At 32.4% G+C, this 19,351-nt stretch overlaps 1 protein-coding gene across 1 annotated transcript in view; it reads right to left on the bottom strand.

Annotated features, from left to right (window-relative positions):
• Nucleotides 1–19,351, bottom strand: part of PRMT3 (protein arginine methyltransferase 3) — a 106,300-nt gene that overhangs the window by 7,035 nt on the left and 79,914 nt on the right. The window contains exons 15-17 of the mRNA XM_011377781.2: nucleotides 18,248–18,287; nucleotides 5,651–5,701; nucleotides 5,368–5,455 (exon numbers count right to left, since the gene is read on the bottom strand). Of these exons, the coding sequence (XP_011376083.1) occupies nucleotides 5,368–5,455; nucleotides 5,651–5,701; nucleotides 18,248–18,287 (179 nt within the window). The remainder of the gene's footprint in view (nucleotides 1–5,367; nucleotides 5,456–5,650; nucleotides 5,702–18,247; nucleotides 18,288–19,351) is intronic.

The following is a 19,351-nucleotide window of genomic DNA, read 5'->3' as shown; positions in this document are numbered from 1 at the left end:
CAAGGTGACAAAAAGAAATTAGAATTCAATAACAATGCATATTATTCCTCCACTTATTTGTTTGTTCAGCAGAGTATTTACAATATGGCAAATACTACTACACCAGACCTAAAAAGGAGTGAGGGTTCTATTAGAATGCTTTACCACAGCACACCGGGATGTTGTAACACGAAAGTATGTATGAACTGCCCAGAGAGAACAGAGAGTAATTAACTATCTGAGGACAATGAGGGAAGATTTATAAAAATAAGCTGGGTCATAAAGGGAAAACTGGAATTTACCAAGTGAAAATGGTCAAAACAGCTTTCTAGGTATAAGAATATTTTAGACAAAGGCAAAGAGGAAGACAGAAAAGTTACCGAAAAAATGAGCTGAAGCATATGATGGATATGTATAGGGTTGTAACAGGGTGGGGTTAGAAATGATTTAAAACGGTCCGATTGTAAAGGGCCATAGTAAGGAATCTGGATTTTATCCCAGAGGTATCACTGTCCCATGAGGGGTTTTATTTTTAAAATTAACTATTAACACATAATTTACATATAATTAAATGTGCACATTTTACATGTGCAGTTCAGTAAGTTTTACCAGTATCTCACATTCATAAACTTTTGCCTACCCCAAGTCTCGAAGATTACATCTTATAGAAGTTTTACTTTATTTTTTAGAAGTTTTAAACTTTTATATTTAGGTCTATGACTCATTTAGAGTTGGTTTGTATATATGGTATAAGAAAGAATTAAGATTCATTATTTTCCTACATAAATATTTAGTTGTTCTAGCACCATTTCTTGAAAAGGCTATCCTTTTCCCATTGAATTATATTGGTCCTTTGGAAAAATTTAATTAATTATATAAAAGTGGATCTATTTCTGGATTTTTCTATTTGTTCTATTAATCTATATGTTTGTCTATAGTATATACCAATACTATACTATCTAAGTTATGGTAACTTTTTAATAAGTTTAAAATCACATAAAGAATTCCAATATGGTTCTCTCTCAAAATTGTTTGGCTACTGTTTTTCAATTGCATATAAAATTTAGAGTCAGCCTATATATTTCTACCTTGCTAAATTTACTTGTTAGTTCTATATTTTTTCTTTTTTGTTGTTGTTAGATTCCTTAGTTTTCTATCACAATCATGTTATCTGTAAATAATGAGTTTTACTTCTTTCTTGAAAATGGCTTTTAATTCTTTTTTGTTCGTTATTGCACTGGCTAAGGCTTCCAATATAAGGAGTGGTAAGAATAAACATCCTTGTCTTGTCCCAAAACATTCAGTCTTTTTCCATTTATATGAGGTTTGCTGTAGACTTTTTGTGGATCAGGATGAGGAAGTTCTCTTTTATTTCTGGTTTGCTGTTATTTATCATAAGTGGATATTGAATTTTGTCAAATGCTTTTTCTGCATCCATTGATGTGATCATGTGTTTTTTTTTCTACTTTAGACTGTTAACATGGTGGGTTGCACTAAATAACTTAAAAATATTGAATAAGGTTTGCATTCCTGCAATAAACTCCACATAGTCATGGTATTGTTCTTTTTATAATATTGCTGAATTCGATATGCTACTATTTTGTTGAGAATTTACATATCTACACTCATGAGGGATACTGGTCTATAGTTTAATTTTCTTGTACTATCTTTATGTAGTTTTTGGTATTAAGATAATACTGCCCTAATAAAATTAGCTCTCTTCTATATTCTGGAAGAGGTTGTTTAGAACTGGTATTATTTCTTCTTTTAAGTGGTTGGGAGAATTTGCAATGAAGCAATTTGTGCCTAAAGATTTGATTTATGGAACGTTTTTGAGGCTGGCTGCTTGTTTTTGCAAAAAAAAAATTTAATTGGGACACAGTCACAGCTACTCATTTACCTACTGTCTCTCAGAATTTAAGGTGTCTGCAGGTCCCCACTGCTGCCACAGTTATTTCTGCTACCACTGTGGGATTCTCTGGGGGCTGGAGTATGACAGAACAGAGAAAAAGATAAAAAAGAAAAATGGGTATTTCCCCCACTCTTTAAGCATTAGATCCTTTCCCCACTTCTCAAGCTAGAATTACAGGGCTCCTTTGGGAGCTTTCTGTCCGTGCTGACACTCTCTTCTGGGTTTCAGGCTGTCTGGAGTCCGGGTTCAGGGATACTGGGGGAAAACAAATCACGATTTACCACCAGTTCAATGGTACTTCGAATTCTGGTTTTCTTTACCAACTAATCTGGTATTATTTACTTTTCAGAGATCTCAAATAGCTGTTTCATGCATTCTGGTGTCAAAGCTCCTTTTGGTGAGTGAGATATGGAATGCGCTTACATCATCTCACCTGGGACTAAAATTACTGTGCCTTTAGAGTTAAGTGTGTTTCCTGTAGATAGCATTTAGTTAGATCTTGCTTCTATTCAGTTTATTTCTGCCTTTTAATAGGCATGTCTAGACTATTTGTATTTTTTAACTATTTTTTAACAGTAGTTTTAGGTTTATAGCAAAATTGAGAAGAAATTACAAGAGATTTCCCAAGGATGAACCTATATTGACGACACATCATAATCATTCAAAGTCTACAGCTTAACTTAGGTGTTTTATGTTCTATGAGCTTGGACACATGTATAATGACATATATCCATTATTATAACATCATGCAGAGCATTTTCACTGCCATAAAAATCCTCTGTGCTCTCTTATTTGTATCCCCCACCCCTGGCAACCACTAATCTTTTTACTATCTCCACAGTTTTGCCTTTTCTAGAATGTCATATAGTTGGAATCACAAAGTATGTAGCTTTTTTTAGATTGGCTTCTTTCACTTAGTAATATCTCTTTATGTCTTTTCATGAGTTGATAGTTCATTTCTTTTTAACACTGAATAGTCCATTTTATCGATGTATATAGACTATTCATATCTAATGTAATTATCAATGTATTTGAATTTAAGTCTACCAACATACCATTTGTTTTCTATTTGTCCACTTGTTTAGGTTCTTATCTTCTTATGAATTGAACTTTTTTCAGGATTCTATTTTATCTCCACTACTACATTAACTATATTTTGTGGTTGAATTTAAGATATTTTAGCTGTTGCTCTAAGGTTTACATTGTGCATACTAAATTTATCACAGGTTATCATTAAATTGCTTCATATCCAGTATAAGAACTTTACAATTATTTCTAATAGTTCATTAATTTCTTTTATCATTGCCACTTTATGTCTCCAAACATTTGAAACTCGGGTAAGTTATTATTTTTTGCTTTAGTCAATTATCTTGTAAGAAATTAAAAAATCAGATAATAAAGGCTTTTTTACATACTCATACTTCAACCATTTTTGGCATTTTCCATTCTTTAGTTTAGATCCAAGTTTCCACTTGGTGATATTTTCCTTCCACTTGAAGAACTTACTTTAATATATCATATTGCTGGTCTGCTGAAAATAAATTCTTTCAGTATTTTTCTTCTTGGTAAGTTTTTATTTAGTCTTCATTTTGAAACATATGTATTCTGGATACAGAATCTAGGTTGATAGTTTCTTTTAGCACTTTGAAAATGTTATTTGATTCTCATCTGACTTACCTAATTTCTGATGAGTATTCTGAAGTTATTCTTTCCCTTTGTTCTTCTCTTTATGTTTCCCTTTTCTCCAGTTAATGTTAAAAATTTTAAAATTGTCACTGTTTATCAGCAATTTGTTTATGATGTGCTTTGGTATTGTTTTCTTTGTGTTGACCCTACTTGGGGTTCACTGAGTTTCTTCCATCTGTGCATTATAGTTTTTATCAAACATGAGAACATTTTGGTCATTATTATTACTTCAAATATATTTTCTGCCTCCGCCTCCTCTTCCTCCCTTCTTCTTCTTCTTCTCCTCTTCTTCTTCCTTCTTTCTTCTTCAAAAAACTATTATTATATTTAAATTAGAGTGCTTCATATTTTCTGCAGGTTACTATATGTTCATTAAAAAAAAAAACACCTTTTTTTCCTTCTCCCTGCTTCACTATGGATACATTTTAATGCTGTATCTTAAAGTTCACTGATCTTTTCTTCTGCCACTAATTCCATCAAATGATATTTTCACTTCAGATACTGTAATTTCCATCTCTACAAGTTCTATTTGGATTTTAAATATCTTCTCATATTCTCCTATGTTCATTTAAAAGTAGTTGTTTCAACTTGCTTGTGTGCTAATCCTATCATTTCTGGGTCTGTTTCTATTGACTGATAGTTTCCTACATTCAGTATTTGACTGAATGCTGGTCATCGTGAATTTTATGTTGTTCAATGTCTGAGTTTTGTTGTTTCCTTTCTTGTCATTAACGTTACTTAAGTTTCAGTTTGTTTCATTTCAAGGATTATTTTTAAGATTGATTAGGAAGTATTCAGAGTAGCCTCTATTCTAGGGATACTTTATTCCCACTATGAAGCTATAGTCCTGAAATCTCTACTGAATAGGGTCTTAATGGACTTCCCACTCTAGCTTGTTGAAACTTAAATACCACAGCCCTGTGCAAACTCAGAACTGTTTGGTTCGCAGCTGCCCCAGCTGCTTTGCCTGACCTCAAGCACTCGTCACTGTTAAATCTTATGTATTCTTATAGTTTTAATTATCTTTTCCCTGAGTTACTAATGATGTTGAATATCTTTTCATCGAGGTTTGTTATACATTGAGCTTTCCTACAGTAAAGGTGACAAGAAAACTTAGATGTAATAAAAAGTTAAAAAAAAAAAGTTCCATAATTAAATTCTAACTTTTGGAATTTAGTATAGTATAGCATGAAATAACTATGGATACTCATATAAGTGAACGATCAATGAAGCACACAACAAAGGAATGTAGAAGTGACCAGGCCTTGAAAACTGTGTTACTATTTGAGGAGGTGAGACAGTGGAGTTCATTCTAGACAAATATATTTTTAATATCATAATTACTGAATGACAGTCTCTGTAATTTATACTTTACTTACCTCTATTGGCAATTTTTCTCTTTAGTCACTTGGAAAATGAAACTATTTTCTTTTGATTATATTTACGACTTAGTAAACACTAGTTACTAAGAAAGAAAAGTTTAAAGAAAAGTTTTCTGAATTATTCTGTGGTACTCAAAATAATAGCTACATAATATGTAACACACATTTGAACTGGCAGAAATTGGATATAAATCAAAGTTTTCTTTTAAATTACTTCTTTAATGAAATAATATGCCATCTAAAATTTATGTAGATGGTAAGCACTAAGAACATTTTATCTTAGCATCTGTTATACTGCTTCAAATACAGTGGGCATATAAAAAGTGGTTGTAGAATGAATAAATATTGTTTACTTCAGAATGAATGACATTCAAGACATTCCCCCCATGCTTCACTTTTCTCTCTCACCTGCTTTAACTGACAATGGCTTTTCCAATAGAAATATTGTTTGTTTCCAGTGTGTTGTGGTGCTCTGGGGGCCCGTAGAAAACAAGACCTGCATTGGTAGAGTTTGAGAGTATCTGATGAAGTACAGATTTTTAATATCATGGTACATTAATTTACTACATCAAATATAAGCTTCAATTGCTTACAATAGCAAAATGCTTAGGATCAAACACCTTGGGGCACAAAAATAAAATATAGTGTATTTCACATAATTTATTCTTATGAGACAACTCATGATACTTACTCTGTTGCGGCAATTCTTCTCAAAATATATATCAAAGTAGCCAGCAATTGCCTGTTTAAAAAAAAAAGGAAAGGAACACAAATAACTATTAAACTAATTAAATGACATAATTAGTTATTCAGTCTTTTAAAACGTGGCAAATATAAAACAATTTCAAAGACAAATACCTCTTAAACTTATGGCAGGTCACTATTTATCCTAGAAAAGATGTTATAAGTAAAAGTTAAGTAATATAGTTTGGCTTTCCCCCACAGAAACTATATAAAATAAGGGTAATAAGGCTAATCAAATAATCAATATGTTTTATTAGAGAAATGACCACGGTAGACTACTTTGAAAGTTACATGGAGAGAGAGAGAAGCTGAGCCGGCCCCTAGCTGACCCAGACTCTCTCACTCATATGCAAGTTAAGCCATCTTGGACCCTCCAATTCTAGTCAAGCCTCCAGACAACGTCAGCAGCTTAAGAGACTCCAGAAAAGACCAGCAGAAGAACTAATAGATAAGTTCAGCCTAGACTACAGAATCGGAAACAAATCCAAATGATTGAGATTTTAAATCACTAAGTTTTAGGGTAGTTCAGTACACAGCAATAAGTAACTAAAACATACTCTTTATACAATGACAACTCATTTAACTTTCTTCTGATATTGTGCATCCAATTTTAAAGCAAAGTACTATGAATGTTTTTGCAATGAGATCAATGGAATATTTGAATGTTACTTTTTCTTCTGAAAATGAAAATGAATAATAGTACTCAAGTGAAACTTATGGCTAAGCAATATTCAAAGGAGAAACTTCAAAGTAACTCTAAGGGTTACTGTGATATGAAAAGGTCTCTACAAAAAATTAGCATATTCAGATATATAATTTTCATTCATTTTTGTTTAAAATTTAAATGATACCACTTCTTTTTCTTTCACTAACGGGACTAGCTTGACTTAATATCTTTTTAAAACTGGCATTAAATAAAGCTTATAAAGTATTAAAAATAGGACACTGATTATTGAAAAATCACTACAAAGCTAATATGTGTACTCTGCTGCTTTTGTTGAGAATGTGAAGTTTTATTGATCTGTAGGGTCAATATAGACTGAATCCAAACCAAACTCAATATTTAATCTTAAGGTTCTTTATACTTTAGATACCAAAAGAGAAGTGAAATACTATATAATTCTGTCAAATAGAATTATAAAGCGATGGAGTAGTCAGCTATAGATTGTTACAGAAAACCACAGCTAATGAGAACATTCTAAAACACAACTTTTTTTCAGTTGATTTCCTGATACCTCTCCATTGACTAATTTAACTGTTTTCTTAAGTTTTTTCCTGTTTGTCTATCTTGTTCACCACTATATCCTTAGTGCCCAAAGCAGTGCCTGGCTCATAGTACACAATTAGCATCTGCTGAGTGAATGTCCTATGGTATAGAATTCTATTACGGTTCTTAATATCCTACAATTTAGGTAGTTTGCCCTATCAAACTGCAATTTATTTAGGAGCAAAGCCTATGTCTAATTTATATTTCCATGCCTTTTACCTGGCACAAGTCTGTTATATAGTAGATTCTCAATAAATTTTAGTTAAATTAACTTTTATGCCTTCAGTTTCTTAAATATAGCAAGCCTCATTACATAGTCAATACACTTTATAAAGTAATTGAATAACTAACAGATGGAACAACTATCAACTATGAAAAAAATGGAGAGCATGGGCCATATATGGGGAGGAGAGAGCTAGTGAAGAGGATCCCTTAATTCTTTGTATGAAGCTGCACAAGTCTCAGCCTAACTCCTGAACTATGTAGCTCAGATTAGATCCAAACCAAAATCACAAAGTCTCAGAGAACTGAACTAAAACCTGAATCACTGGCATAAGTCTCAGGATTAACTCCTGAAAAAAAAATGTGTGAAGAAAACCCAAATCAAGTAAAGGCTTAGAGACTAAAGTGAGATTTGAAAAACCTGTACAAGTCTCAGACTAATTCCTAAAGTGTGTATGTGCAAGAAAGACCCAAAACAGAATGAAACAGATTTGAACCACTGTCTGCCCAGATACTGCTGACAGAACTTATGTTATGAGTTGACTGCTTGCTAACACCAAACGTCAACATTCTCCAAACAATTACGACCGAAAATCCACACAACATAATATGCACAACATCTAGGATATAATCCAAAATTACTCAACTTACAGAGAAGTAGGAAAATGTAACCAACTCTCAAAAGAAAAGACAATCAAAAGACAGATGCTGGTACTATCAGACGAGACATTAAAACAGAAATTATAACTGTAATAGAAATTAGGAAATAGAAAACACATTGCAATGAATCATTACATGAGAATTCTCAGTAGAGAAATAGAAACTATTAAAAAATGGAAATTTCAGAATTGAAAAATGTAATAATAACTGAAAACAAAAAACTCCCTGGGCTGAATTGCAGAAGACGATGACAAAAAAAAAAAAAAAAAAAGTAGCAGCGAATCTGAAGATAGATCAATCAAAATTATCTAATTTGAAAAACCGAGGAGGAAAAGCCTGAAATAAAATGCACGGAGCCTCAGGGACCTGTATCTAACATATGTGTAACTGGAGGTCAAGAATGAAAATAAAAAGCTACTGAAGCAGAAAAAACCTTTTCGAAATTCTATATCCAACAAAAAATACTCGTCAGGAATAAAAGTAAAAAAAAGACATTTACAAGTAAAGAAAAACTAAAATAATTCACTGTCAATGGACTTTTTTAGAAGACATTTTAAAGGAAGTTCTTCAGGCTAACAGGTAATAATGCTAGAAGGAAACCTGAAACATCAGAGATCACAGAAGAACAACAGAAATGATAGTTGGGTAAATATAAAAACTACCTTTTCCTTGGAATTCCTTTACAATACTTACGGCTGTTTAAGGCAAAAATTATAACATCATTTTGGGTAGGGTTCAATGTTTGCACATATAACCATAGAGATCAGTGCAGGAAGTGGGAGGGTAGGAGGGAGGAAGAGTGAAATTCCCACCAATACATACAAGTATTTATAAAATTTGGAACTGAAGAAGGCTTTTTCAGCCCCACACACAAGGCAGAAACTTAATCTAAGGGAAACTAAAAATTTTAGCATCTAAACTAAAAGACAACCAATCTGAGAATATTTGTGATATATAAATAAAACAAATGGTCATTTGTTCTTTGTACATTAAACTACTACAAATTAGTAAGACTACAATATGACAAAATAAATTAAGAAAAGACAAGGCAGGAACTTTATAAAAGAAAAATCAAATAATTAATAAGCGTTTGAAAAAAAATGTTTGACCTACTTAGAAAAAATAAATTAAAACAACCAGATATAATTTTCCTTGATCATGTTTGGGAAAACACTTTTTAAATGATAATATCCACAATTTGGTGAGCAATGTGGCATTCATGTTGGGAAAATAAACTGAAATAATCTTTCTAGAGGGAACTTAGCAATATATATTAAAAGACAAAACATTTGTTTTAAAAAGAAGTCAGACATGAAACAGTACACACTATGATTCCATTTATATATCAAAAATTTAAAAACAGCAAAACTTATAGTGTTGTAAGTCAGTATAGTAGTTACTCTTGCAATAGGGGTAGAAACTAGAACGGGTAACATGGTGGGCTCCTGGTTGCTGGTACTATTGTTTCTTAAACTGAGTGCTGGGTATGTGGTGATATTCATTCTAGGCAATTTTATCAAACTATGGTTTTGATTTGTGTGCCCTTCTGTTTTGTAAGTGTATGTTATGCGCGCAATTAAAATGTTTACATAATGTACATACTCACTGACCTATGTATTCTAAAATTATTCTATGTAAATTATTAAGAATGCTTGCAGCTATTTAGCCACAAAAGTCAATTTTAGCTCAAATTCTCAACAATAGGTGCGGTAATAAATCATAATACTTCCATATAATAGAATACCATTTTGGCCATCAAAAGTAATCTTGTAGATAAATACTGATTGATAAGCTATTTTTAATAATACTTGAATTAAATGATCTGCAGCATTGAATGGAGAGGCATTCAATTCAAGCATTACCTTTGTATCAGTTCCGACAGTGACCCCCAAATCATTCATCTTTGTAATCCCAAGGGCTAACACAGTGTCTAATATGTAGGAAAAACTAAATGAATTTGAAAAAAAATGTATCCCTAAATAGTATTTCTACAAAAATGACATTTTCCAATAAAAGAGATCAGCAAATGCAAACTGAAAGCAGAATGTAGAGAAGATGTAAATGAAATGGTCATAGTAATAAGAAATTGCCAAACTATATGAAAACATTAAGACTTTTAATGATTTTAGTAACTGGGTTTCATTAAGGAGGGGTTTACTTTATAATTATTTGTTAAGGTACACATATGTTATGTTTTATGTACTCTTTACATTGTTACTAAAAAATAAAAAAGTAGAAAAAAATTCTAGTAAGCTAACAAAACTTTTTGTGAAAACAGATTCAGGTTTAAAAGAAGCTCTTATAACATTATCAGAAAATGTTACCTGAGTCTGAAATGTATAGCATACATGAACTTAAACATCATACATTTAACTCTGGTAAAAACAGATTGGCATTATTAATATAGTAGAACAATTACAGAATTTATATTATAGACTATATAATGATGAGGAGAGACTGATACATGAGTTTACAACAAAATTTAAAAATAAAAATAAAAATATTTGAGAATAAATGATATTTTAGAACTGTCTTCCAATTCCCAAATCCAATTATCTATGAAATTTACTTAAAAACAAACAAACAAATAAAAACTAACCCTCCTTCAAACCTCCAAAAATACAGTGAAAAAAAAAAATACTGGGTAGTTTGGGGTAACCAAATAACAATTTATAAGCCTCAAGGCAAATAAATAAATAGGAAAAAAAAAATGAAAGATGTAATTAATTCTGGTTATGGGAAGTCACCAAAGATCCCTGACAAAATCTGAAATCACATCTATTTTATAGTTCCCTTTGAAAGGCAGCATAGTGCCTTCAACTCCTCATGCAGATTTACCATCCTAATGCTGTTTGGTTGAGGGTAATATTAAAATCATTTCCACAACACACATTAAGCAGAAGCATGAGGAGCTGCTACAGAGAAATTCACCTGGGATTAAAAATTATGAGCAGATAATCTATTCATCATATAGTTAGCATTCACATAACTGAGAAAGTAGAATACTCTTGCTCTGAAAAACCAAAGAAAATTTCTGTTTAAAAATGGGTATCCTCAAACACAAGTAAGGCCAAGAATGCCCCTCAAAGGGAAAGGGCATTATTTTTTCTTTATAAGTAATCTTTAATGATTAAAACAGACATTAGAAAAAAAAAACACCTTAAACTTGAAATAGTCATATAAACCAACTGAAATATGAGTAGTATATTTATTTCTGCAAAGCCATTATAACCAAATATGTCAACTGATTTGGGGACACTATGCTGCTGCAGAATATAAATATGCCATTTTTTTTTTCATTTTTAGTTTCACTACCTGTTACCATCACTTTAACAGGCTATCTCTAGATCTTTTAAATGTTAATTTCAAGGAATTTATCCTCTCTCTGTGGAAGTCATTCAAATATAAGAAAACAACCACCATAGGAAACTGAAAATGAAAACTAATAGGCAATGGTAATAAATAACTGTAGCACAGCTTGACATGTGCTTGAAAAAGATCAGATATGTTAGAAAGCCTGACCACAGAATAAATTCCTCTTTTGTTCCACATATATATCTTGTCAGGGGCAAAGAGAACTGCTAAGAAAAAAAAAAAAGCATCAAAATCAAATATCAATGGCAGCTAAATTAATCTGCAAGGCAAGGTCACATTAAATAAATAAAATTGCACTGAATTATACCACAGTCAGAAAAACTGTAGTTATAAATTCCCTTAGACTGAGAGAAGGGAGACTGAGTAGTAATTAAGAAGAAAAACAATGACAGAAAACAGAATGAAAGGAAAACATATGCATACAGTAAATTTCTGGGATAGTTTGATCATGCTTGTAATTTGATGAGAATCATTCACAATAACTTTGAAGAACAGGAAACTCTAATACAGGCATGTAGCTTTATTGTGCATCTTAAATACTCCTAAGCGTTAGAATATAGTTTCAGAATGCACTGTTTGTCTCTGCAGATTTCACAAAAAGAGAATAACACAGCATTTGTAAAATGAATCATTTAAAAGTCTGTTCTAAGCCATATTCTGCTTGTTTATCTCATACATATAAAGCTGGATGCAGTTCATTTTATACATGCTCATCTGAAAAACAATGACGAATAAAAATGAATTACTTTCTCATGTATTTTAGTGTTTTGACTTTTTTTAAAGAGGACATATCATGTGTGTATGTAACAGGATAGCAGCCAATGAAGTAAGATCAGACTAGACCTTATGAGGAAGAGGAAATTAAAAATTATCATTATCACTATCACCTGCAGGGAGTAATTTATCATTTCTGTTCTTCATTGGTATCATGTTCCAACAGCGTGTGGTTACAGCAGATACAATTAGGCAGCTGTCCACAGAAGTAGGAGGATAATGTGCTTTTGATGGAGTTTATCCAAGCATGGAGATAGAGTGCTTGTAATCCATGCAGCAGAATCACTATAACAAAAATACAACTCATTTTTTGTTGGAGTATTTCTTTCAAAATCTTAATTTAGAATTTAAAAAGCCAACTTATGAATCTAAAGCAAGTAAAGGAAGAGTAAGAAGATAATGCATGAAAATTATTATAGCTTACATCACTGTATATGAACCAATCAGTTGAAAATACAAACAAAAGCCATACAAGCTGCTGCAGAGAGTATGAACTCTGCTAGTGATAACTGGTATTTTAACTAAGACAACATAATCAACATAAGACAACAAATATGAAAATTATATATTATGATTGTTTCCCAGTATTAACTACACCTTAAATTATGGACTCTTTCTTCTTCAATTAATTTTCTATTTTATCCCAAGAGAAAAATTGCGTCTTTTCTTTCATGATTCCTCTAGGGAACAATATACATTAAGTCCATATATTTCTCAAGGGATATTGTCAAATTGAGCAGTTAGAAACAGAACAAGCAATATGGGAAGTAGCAAAACAGATAATAGGTCTAAAAATATTTCAAAAGGTACTTTTACTAAAAACTTCAATATAATTAATTTTTTATCTACTTGAAATATTCTCAGATTATAACTGAAACTCTTTTTAAATTTACTCAGATCACTCTCTTGTAATTTCAAAATTGCTTATTATGGTGATTTTAGGGAGCAAAAGAGATCACCTCCTCGGAGTCTAAAACATAAATACTGACATTTCATAAAGTGATACCTTCCATGCCTTAACTGCTCTACATTTCTTCCTAGCTATAAACACAACATATTGTTTTATACATTCAATATTCATTGAGATTTACCAATATCTTCACTTTTTAAAAACCTTTTAAAGTATAATATATATGTCAAAATTTTACACATAAGTGTACATTATAGTGAATTTTCAAACAGAATACAGCTGTGAAACCCACACTCACATCAAGAAATAGAACATCCAGCACCCGAGTAATTCCTTTAATCCTAGGCACCCCCACAGCATATCTACTATCCTGATTTCTCCCCGCTCCCAGCTTTACTGAGATGTAAATGACACATTATATTGTGTGAATTTAAAATGTAGAATGTATTGATTTAATACATATATATCGCAAAATGATTACCACTATAGTGTTAGCTAGCACCGTCATCATATCACATAATTATCAGTTCTTTTTTGTGGTGAGAACATTTAAGATCTACTCTCTTGGCAACTTTCAAGTATATAATATAGTATCATTAACTATAATCACCACATATACATTAAATCCCAGAACTTATTTAACTTATAACTAGAAGTTTGTAACCTTTGACTAATATCTCCCAATTTCCCCCAGACACAGGTAACCACTATTTTATTGTTTCTATGAGTTTGGCTTTTTTAGATTCCACATATGATAGCATACAGTATTTGTCCTTCTTTCTTTGACTTATTTCACTTAGCATAATGCTTTCAAGGTCCATCCTTGTCACAAATGGCATGATTTCCTTTTTACGACTGAATAATATACCATTTTACATGTATATATAATATGCATATATATGTATATACATGTATAGATATCTATATGTGTATATCTATTTATCTCAATTCTTTATCCATTCATCTGTTGATGGATACTTAGGCTGTCTCCACATCTTGGCTATTATGAATAATGCTACAATGAACATGGGGGTACAGATATCTCTCCAAGATCCCTTTTTTTATTTCCTCTGGATATATACCCAAAGTGGTATTGCTGGATCATATGGCAGTTTTACTTTTAATTTTTTGAGGCACCTCCATCCTCTTTTCCACAGTTGCTGTTCTAGTTTACATTCCCACCAACAGCGTGAAAGGGTTCCTTTTTCTCCAATCCTCACCAACACCAGTTATCTTACTACTATCCTGATTTCTAAGAGCAGATTAATTTCTGTTATAATATACTGCAACATAAATGGAATCATTCATCCTGTAGTCTTTTGTGCCCAGCTAACTTTCCTTACTATTGGTTTTGAGATTCACTTATGTTGCTGTATATTACCTAAACTGTTATCCTGCTGTAAGGTATATGTGACTAAGCAATTTATTTATCCAGTGTAGTATTGACAGGCATTAAGTAGTTTTAAGTTGAAGCTTTTATGAATAGTGCTATGAACATTCTTTCATGACCATGTCTTTTCATGAACATATGTACTCACTGCTGTTGGGTACATACCTAAGAGTGGAACTACTGGGATGTGCATATTTACCACTTTTGTTAATTTAAATTTTTTCGTGTATTTCTGGCCTTCAGTGATCATTTTCAATTTGCCTGGATACCTGTTAGTATTTCCTTTAGTAGAGTTTCTGGGACAAATTATTTGTTCATCTGAAATGTCTTTATTACAGCTTCATTCTTAAAAGATATTTTAGTTGGGTAAAAATCAGCGTTGGCAGTTATTTTCTTTCAGCAAATTGAGGATTGTCACCAATGAACCACCTTCTGTCTTTCTGATTCTATTGCCCCTATTGAGGACTCATCTACCAATCTATTTACTATTTCCTCTGAAGATAATTCCAATGCTCTACTCACAGCCTCAATGACTACTTTTAAATTTTCTCCTTGGTTTCTACAGTTTACTAGGTTGTATCTAGATGTGGATTTCTTCTCCTTCTTTTAAATTGAGATATAATTCACATTCCATAAAAATTGTCTTAATAAAGCTGTGTAATTTAATGTGGTTTTTTTTTTTTTTAGTATATTCAGAGTTGTGCAACAATCACTACAATCTAATTTCAGAACATTTTTATTACCCCCAAAAGAAACCTTTTTTCCAATCTTCCTCTCACAACTGCCCTGTCTACAGATTTGCCTATTCTGAACATTTTCTATAAATGGAATCCTTTTGTGGCTGGCCTCTTTCACGTAGCCTGATGTTTTCAAGGTTCACCCATGATGCGGCATGTATTAGTACTTCATTCTGTTTCATGGCCAGATATTTCATTGTATAGAACATTTTACTTATTCATTCTTCAGGTGACAGACATCTGGATTACTTTTACTTTTTAGCTATCATGAATAATGCATAAGGATGTGGACATATGTTTTCATTTCTTTTGAATACATACCTAGAAGTAAATGGATTTTAAAATTAATCCTACTCAGGTTATTCTATGCTTCTTGAATTGTAGCTCATTGTCTTTCATTTGTTTTAGAAAATTCTCAGCCATTATCTCTTCAAATATTATTTGAAATATTTCATCTCCTTTCTTTTGGGACTCTCTTTTAAACATAAATTAGAACTTTTCTTGTATCCTCTATATCTCTTGTCCTTGCCAATGCCTTATCCTTCTACCTCTGTGTTTCCTTCTGGATATTTCCTCCTAATCTAAAATCCCAGTCCAATAATCCTCTCTGCACTACAGTGTTAAGATCTGCTGCTAAACTCATCTTTAGTTCAGTTTTGGAATATCTGTTTAGTTCTTTTTCAAATCTGCTATTTTTTAAATGTTTGCAATACATTTTTTTTTTGAAATTGATGATTTCCTTTGTCTTTGAACCCAGTAAGCACAGTTATTATAAAGTCTATATCTGATATATCTAATACCTGGAGCACCTGGAGCTCTGTTTTTATTGCCTACTATTATAGCTGGTTCTTGATTTATGCTGTCTTGTGTCCTTGTGTGACTGATTACCTTTGATTATGTGCTAAACATTACATTTGAAAACCTGTTTGTAGAAATCATTTCAAACCTATAACAATAAACTTCTAGAAAGAATTTGTTTCCGGAGGGAACGTGGGGGAGCTAACAAAAACCAAGATCATCTTAATCTAATAATGGGGTTTAGTAGAGCTTAAGGCTTAAAACTGAAAACTATTTTCTGGATCACCCAGATGATTTAAAGCTGGGCTACAGTCCATGCAAGGGCTCATTTACTTGTGTTTTACCCTATTTTTAGGTGTGGTCTTTCAGGGTCTCAATGAAAAGCATTGGAAAATTATAAGGGCCCCATTTTTTGTATTCCTATCCACCTGATGCTATCAAAACGGCTATACAAGTCTTTTAGCTATTTCCTCTGAATTGGTAAATGCCTATAGGGCAAAAGCAGTCCCTAATGTCAGTCTCATTCTTTAGATTTCCTCCTTCTCTAAGTCTTGACTACCTTCAAACAGATAATATTTTATTTTTTAGCTCTTACAGTTGTTCTCAGCAAAAGGGTTATTATATTTTATATAGTCCACCACTACAGAAGCCAGATTCCTTACTGCACTGTTTTTTCCCTCTATCTAAGGCCAGCCCCCTGCCTATTACACTCTCTTCCATTCTCTAAACCAGTTCCTTCTCACTTGTTATGTCTCAGTTTAAATGCTACTTCTTCTGGGCAGTTTTCCTTAATACCACAGAGTAGATTCTAATACATCCATTAAATGTCCCTGCATTCCCTGTAATAACACTGTATTCATAATTCTTTTTGTTCCATTTCTTTTGTACAATTGTAGACCCCTATATAGATTCTTAAGGGCAATCTCACCGTACCTGTGTTCACCTCCGAGCATAATGCCTGGGCATTCTACCTAAACAGTGAAAACAACTATGTAGTTACAAAGGCATGAAATAACCTAGAATGTTCAGAGACTACAAGAAAGGTTTGTTAATTGAATGAACAAATAAATAAATGATGAAGTGATATAATATGTGCAAAAGAAAACCATGATGTTTTACTTATATTATAATGTCCTATTCTTTTCATTCAAAACTGATATTAGATGTCAGCTACTTTAGAGAACTATTTCCTGATGTCTGTACCAACAACAATTAATCACTCCCCATTAACTTGGTACATTTGATATTAGGAAGGCTTTTGGGAAGAAGTCATACCTAAGGTAAATCCTTAAATGTGAAAAGAATTATAAAGGAAAAGTGAGTAAGAGGGTGTCAGGCCAAGGGTATCTTTTATATGCTTCTACTATTAAATTCTAGTATAGAGCACTGTATTACAATTATCTATTTATATAGCCTCTCCTACTAAATGAGGTCTCTGGAGTCAGAGACTACATTCTTTGTATTCACAGTGCTCAATATGAAAACTAATACATAGGACTAGTACTCAACACATGTTGCTTGAATAAAAAGTCATCCTGAAAAGTTTTTTTTTCCCCTGTGCTTGACATTTAAAACCCATGGCTTCCCTAGATTTCTATCTCTTCCTGCTTCCTGACAATCATGTTTCTCACTACTTGGCATCAACACTTATGTTTCCTTATATTCCATTTTTCATGCTGTTTTCTAAAGTTCGTAAAAATTACTCACATAAGGGCTCTATTGGCCCATTCCTAGTTACTTAAAAGGCAGAAAGTACTATCAATGATAAGTAAACATTATATTTTTAAGAAACAGCAGATTTATTGAATTTAAAAATCAAAACAGAACAAAAAAGGAATTAATTTTTTGACTGCTGCAGAGGTTTAAAACTGAACACTATTAAAATTCCTAACCTCGGATAGCCATAGCAATCTTGAGAAAGAAAAACAAAGTTGGAGGTATCACACTACCCTATATCAAACTATATTACAAGGCTACAGTAATCAAAACAGCATGGTATTAGCATAAAAAAAAAAAGATACATTGACCAATGGAACAGAATAGAGAGCCCAGAAATAAATCCACGCCTATACGCTCACTTAATATATGACAAAGGAGGTAAGAATATACAATGGGGTAAAGACAGTCTCTTCAAAAAATGGTGTTGGGAAAATTGTACAGATATATGCAAAAAAATAAGCTGGACCATCTTCTTACACCGTATACAAGAATTGACTCAAAATGGATTAAAGACTTAAATGTAAGACCCGAAACCATAAAACTTCTAGAAGAAAACATAGGCAGTAAACTCTCTGATATTACTAACAGTAATTTCTTTTCAGATATATCTCCTCAGGCAAGGGAAACACAAGAAAAACAAATAGGACTACATCAAACTCAAAAGTTTTGGTACAGCACAGGAAACCATCAACAAAACAAAATGACAACCGACTAAATGGGAGAAGATATTCACTAATGATACTTCTGATAAGGGGTTAATATCCAAAATATTATACAAAAGAATTTATACAACTCAACAATAAAAAACAATCCAATTAAAAAAATGGGCAGAAGACCTGAATAGATACTCCTCTAAAGAGGAAATACAGATGGCTAATAGACATATGAAAAGATGCTCAAGGCTGCTAAACACCAGAGAAATGCAAATTAAAACCACAATGAGGTATCACCTCACATCTGTCAGAATGGCTATCATCAATAAATCAAAAAACAAGTGTTGGCAAGGATGCAGAGAAAAGGGAACCCTCATACATTGCTGGTGGGATTGTAAATTGGTACAGCCACTATGGAAAATAGTATGGAGGTTTCTCAAAAATTAAAAATGGATATACCTTTTGACCCAGCAATTGCACTTCTGGGTATTTATCCAAAGAAAACAAAAACAATAATTCGTAAAGATCTATGCACTCCAATATTCATGGCAGCACAATTTACAATAGCCAAGATATGGAAGCAACCTAAGTGCCCATCAACAGACGATTGGATAAAGAAATTATGGTTCATACATAAAATGGAATATTACTCAGCCATTAAAAAATGATTAAATCCTACCATTTGCAATGACATGGACAGACCTAGAGGTTATTATGCTGAGTGAAATAAGTCAGAGAAAGATAAATACCATATGATTTCACTTATATGCAGAATTTAAGGAACAAGAAGAACAAACTAATCAAAAACAGATTCATAAATATAGTGGACAATTTGGTGACAGACGGAGGGGAGTGGGGTTGGAGGATTGGGAGAATGGGGTAAAGGGTTAAAGAAGTACAAATTAGTAGTTGGTAACTGGTCACGGGGATGCGGAGCACGGCAGAGGGAATGCAGTTAGCATTAATATGATGGCTAGGTGGAGGGCCGAGGGAGGGAGCAATTGGGGGGATCGTTTTATGAACTATATAGATGTCTAACCAATGGACTGTTTATTTGAAGCTAATTTAAATAAATAAATTTTAAGAATTCCTTTTTATGGTTAGGTGATCAAACTCCACCAAATGCTACTTGTTTTTATAAGT

The sequence above is a fragment of the Pteropus vampyrus genome, unplaced genomic scaffold (genome assembly GCF_000151845.1).
Source record: "Pteropus vampyrus isolate Shadow unplaced genomic scaffold, Pvam_2.0 Scaffold321, whole genome shotgun sequence".
Taxonomy (NCBI): Eukaryota; Metazoa; Chordata; class Mammalia; order Chiroptera; family Pteropodidae; genus Pteropus; species Pteropus vampyrus.
The sequence above is the reverse complement of the archived record's forward strand: the minus strand, read 5'-3'. Positions and strand labels throughout refer to the sequence as shown.